The sequence below is a fragment of the Phaethon lepturus genome, unplaced genomic scaffold (assembly GCF_000687285.1).
Source record: "Phaethon lepturus isolate BGI_N335 unplaced genomic scaffold, ASM68728v1 scaffold5078, whole genome shotgun sequence".
Lineage (NCBI taxonomy): Eukaryota > Metazoa > Chordata > Aves > Phaethontiformes > Phaethontidae > Phaethon > Phaethon lepturus.
Genome location: NW_010558141.1, coordinates 18831 through 23586, shown reverse-complemented (window position 1 = coordinate 23586; position 4756 = coordinate 18831). Strand labels below are relative to the sequence as shown.

The 4756-nt window shown below is 36.8% G+C and overlaps 1 protein-coding gene across 2 annotated transcripts in view; it reads left to right on the top strand.

Moving 5' to 3' along the window:
• Positions 1 to 1846, top strand: part of FBXO9 (F-box protein 9) — a 17834-nt gene extending 15988 nt beyond the window's left edge. The window contains exons 12-13 of one of the 2 annotated variants that reach the window (XM_010292946.1): positions 459 to 607; positions 814 to 1018. In XM_010292946.1, the coding sequence (XP_010291248.1) occupies positions 459 to 567 (109 nt within the window). In that variant the 3' untranslated portion in view covers positions 568 to 607; positions 814 to 1018. Of the gene's footprint in view, positions 1 to 458 lie in introns of both variants that reach the window. The other variant, XM_010292945.1, reaches the window with a different exon arrangement.
• The last annotated feature ends 2910 nt before the right edge of the window (positions 1847 to 4756 follow it).

The following is a 4756-nucleotide window of genomic DNA, read 5'->3' as shown; positions in this document are numbered from 1 at the left end:
CAGCAGGAAGTTTCTGTACTGCTGAGGGTCTGCTGTACCTCTCAGTGTGGTTGTGTCCTTTTGAAACTAGAATAAAGATGAGTATAAAACACAGCTAGGAAGACGTATGCTTTTTGTCACTGATGTTCAGAAATACTTGTGTTTCTTCTTTTTAAAGTTTTGTAAACATACGAGTTGTTGCTGTCACTCTGTATTCTGAATTCAGGGTTCGAAGTGAAAAAAATTAAAAGGGATTTTTTACTTCAATATTAATAGGGTGACTTGAGTGCCATCCTACGCTGTTTCAAGTCTTGGGGCTAATGATTAGAATGGAATACTTTCAGAAGGAGGCAGTACGAAAGATGCTTACATTCCAGCTGTAGTTTGGTGCACACACTGTACTATGGAACATGATTGCATTATTGAGGGACTTAAACAGCAACTTGCGTCTGATTTAACTTTTACAATACTCTTTGCAGATCGACTGGTGAGACAGCTGTTACTGCTTTCGACATTGACAAAATGTACACCCCTTTGTTCTTTGCACGAGTGAAGAGTTTTACTGCATTTTCAGAAAAGCCGCTCTAAGAAACATCTCATCCTCTCACAACTCTTGCATGAATAAAAGGTTGTAGCTAATGAGCACTGAAGTTATAAATTGTATATATTTGGAACATTTTAAAATTCTGGGGAAATTTTTGAAGGCAGTGTGTTCTATTTGATTATGAATGGCTGGGGTTTTGTTTTGAGATCAAGCTTATGCATATTAAACACCTTTACTTTGTGACAAGAATTTGATAACAAAGTTTTGTTGTTTGTTTTGTTTTTAAACAGATTTTATAAATTAGTCTTCTTAAAAACGTGAGTCTTCATCTGCCTGGACACTGGTTTGTCCAAAAGAAATTGTTAAAGGAAAACGTCACTGTCCATGGGACAGTGTGTGTGGTCTCTGGTGAAGGCTTGAAATGTGAAGGGGAGAAAGTTGTCTTATATCTGTTAAACTGTGTCACTTAAAAGAACTTCAAATAAATGTTTTCTTTAAATTAAACTTATTTTGTTTGCCTTTAAGATCCTGCATTTTGTCAACATCAACCTTAAGAAAAAACAATCAAGGGCAAGCAAGCATGACGTACAAAATTTAGCCGCAGAGGTACATCCCCACCAATGCAGTGATGTCAGTCAGTCATAAATGTAATTTGATCTTGATAGATGTTCAGTGGAGCCTGCCTTCTCGACAGGATGGACATGAAGGGGAGAGGGATATAAGTAGTGAGTTGTTCCCTTGTACTGTAGGATGAGTTTGCAGGGTACGTGCTCTGCTTGGGAAGTGTCACAGTGCAACGGTGAGATGCTGGTGTGTACTGCTTGTGCATTGGCCAGGTCTGAATGCACAGGTAAGCAGGGCTCACTTGGATGTGATTGTAATCTGTTATAACCCTTCATCTAACCTTGCTACAGATGCTGTAAACCCTTTGAGCATTTGTTGTACTAAGATAAATTTTGAGGCTGCTGTAGATGTTAAGGTGCTGTGTACTGCTAATCATGAAGTGTACCTTGAGGTTTGATGCAGGTACTGTACGCTGCTTCTCCTGCATATGTCGCTTGGGGGTGTAGTGCAGACACTGTAATGCCGCTTATTATATATGTATCTTGGATTCTGAAAGAACTGAAGCTTTTTAGTGTAGTTTTTTTAAAGCTATTTTGCATAATTTACCTTTGAAAATCTCGTTTCAAAATACTGACCTGGACTTGAGGACTAAAATGTGAAAGCTGTGGAAATAACTATATTTGTTCCATAATTTATAAAGTGTATCTTTGCAAGGAGCTACATGATTAAAAAAACATCAATAAATCATGATTTTGAACATGCGATCCCTTGCAATTTCTTATTTTGCCAAGAAATCCTTATTTTCATACAGTTAAAGATGATTTGTTAGTAGTTGCCATGCATAAACTACATGCTAGGCAATCTTGACAGGTAGAATTAACCTCTTAATGACTTTTTATACTACTTACAGGTTATCTGAGAAAAGTAGAGAAGCTTTTCAGGTACATGAGTTCTGAATAAGGATGTGTATATCTGAAATTTCATGCTTTTTCTAGCTCATCTAATAAGACTCTGCCTACAACCCTTCTTTGGCCTATGTCCTTAGACTGCAGTTGCATTATTACATCATACAACAGAAGGTTTAATGAGGAGCGTATTGTGTTCTCATCGCTGAAGGAAAAATGATTGCTTAGAGCATCAGCTTCATGTTTTGAAATATTGCCAAGTTTGCAAACAGAGAAAGATGTTAGTTACCTACACTTTTGTGGAGGGTAGAAGATAAGGATCTGATTCCGTCTGCTGAGAAATGTCAAAAGTTTTTGTCACAAGAATCAGAAGGTGGTACCGATTATTTGTTTAGGTATAATTTTGTCCAGTAATCAAGTTGGATGTAATAAAAGAGCCTTTCAATTCAAAGCTCTTTTCATACCAAGATTTACCTGCTGCTTTCGAGCTTTTGTTTCTTCTTGCCTTGGCCATGTGTTTGAAATATACTCTGGGCATAATGGAAAAGCTAGCTAATGTCCTGTTATAAGTTGAGATGTTGATTAGCAGAAGTCTCAGGAAATGTTTTTTTTTAAGATTATCTGAAATACTCCTTCACCAAGAAAATTATGTGAGCCTTCTATCTGTGAGACTGAGCTGTGATTAATGTGCTTGTTCCTCTGCATTTAGCGATATAAGAAAGTTGGGCTAGTTTTGTCTTTTGAAATGGTTTATCAGCAGATATTATTACTGTCTGTTCACGTGCAGCTATTAAAATAGTACTTGTGTTAGCAAAGAAATGGGTGACTAGTTGCTCTTCCTTCATTCTATCTAGTGATTTTCGATAGTCCAAGGCTTTACTTGCTAGAGGCTCTATGTTCTTATGATTTAGTTTTACTGTCCTTTTAATTACCGTATAAAGACATTAGTTTGGTATAACTAATCTACTGCTGGGAAATTGTCCTTTACTAATTATATTAGTAACTTGAATACAAGGATAAGGTATATATTTATGCAGTCCTTTTTCCCAAGGGTTTATTGTATGAGTTGAGACAATTTCACTCACAAAAATGGAAGGAGGGCTACAAGAGGTGACAGAAACGCGGTTCTCCAAGCTGTAAATCTCTTTCATACTATGGATTAAAAACAGCAGAGTGGACAGTTTTGTGGAGAGAAGATGCTCAGATGATCAAATGTTATGCTGATTTGACTCAGACTAATTGGAAATTAGCACCAGTTAAACCTTGGTGTATAATTCTGGGCTGTAGATGGGAGGAGGAATTAGAGACGGTGTGATTCAGCGCTCTGAGCAATAGGACCAATAGGACCAGCCGTAGACACTTTCCAGCTGCTAAGTTCAGCTCCTGATTCACTCAGTAACCGTGAGCCAAGCTGGTCAGAATTTCAAAAACATGTGGTGTTTACACAAGGTTTTTTGCTTAAAGAAAGAAAACAGTAGAGTCCCTTTTGATTTTTTTTAATCCAAGAAAATTCCCCTGGAATGTGTGCCAGTGTATTTGGAAACTTTTGTAGATGTTAAAATGGCTTTCCCATTTTGTCTTTCCTGCTGTCCAAGATGAGAGAAACATAAAAGCATATATACATTTGCAAAACAGCTTGGATTTCAGAAATTAATGCTATGTGTGTTATTTAGTATTTTATTTATTTATTAAAGCTTTGTCCTTTATGCTAAGGCTAGCAGCTTTCTTAGTAAAATTACTTGCATAATTGTTTGCTTAAAAGGAACAGTTAGTGCTTTGCCTTACCTCTGTCTTGTCCAGAGTATAGTTCCTGAGTCCTTAAAATAATTGTTAAAACTATGAGTGCTAGATAATGTTGGCTGAAACAAAGGATTTGGAAGAGAAACTAGAGTCTGTTACTGAATGGAACTTTTTCGGATGTATAAAAGTGGCATTCTCCCTTAGCTAAAGCTGCTTTCAGCTCTGGTAACGTAGGCCATTTGAAAGGGTGTAGATGCACCATGCTGACGTGTACCTGTTGTTCAAGGCAGTAAGAGACAGGTGTTAAAACTACAGTATGGTGTGATTTTATGGAACACATATCCAGAGTATGAATAGAAAAATAATCATGAAACATGACTGCTTCTGAAAACAATATTTCCACATCTTTTAGGGTTGACAGCCTTCCTACCTTGGCAACTGCAGGTATTCTGACATTTTTTGACAATGTCTGTAGCAGATTTATAAATTTAGCCTCAGAATGCTCTACGAGAAATAGCTGGATATAATGCAGAGCTAAGAAAAGTAAGACGAATAAATCCTGCCAAATTAAATTATTTTTTAATGTGGAAAGCCAAGATGAGTAGACCTTTTTTCCACACATTTTATTTCTGAGTGAATGAATTTTCCCTTGAGAAGATACATACAAGCACTGTGACCCCTACGTGTTTCATGCTAAATTTACACTCCGAGTAAATTTCTTTTTATTAATTTTACTTCTGTAATGGTAAGAAGTTGCTAAAGTAGCTAAAACTGAAGTTCTGCCTGGTTTAGTTTGCAAACTTTTTGTTTTTTGCAAAGGAATTTGCTTGATTGATTTTATTTTTTTATTTTTATTTTTTTTCCCCCCAAAGTAGCGCTACCCCTGCAGCTTAGTAATAAACAAGCACTTTGGGATGCGGCTCCCTGACGTGTGTTCACAGGTACCAGTGCACAATGTTGCTGTTCTGCCATTAGGTGGCATGTCGCTGTTTGAAGTTTTCTTTTGCACTTAATAAACTAAGTA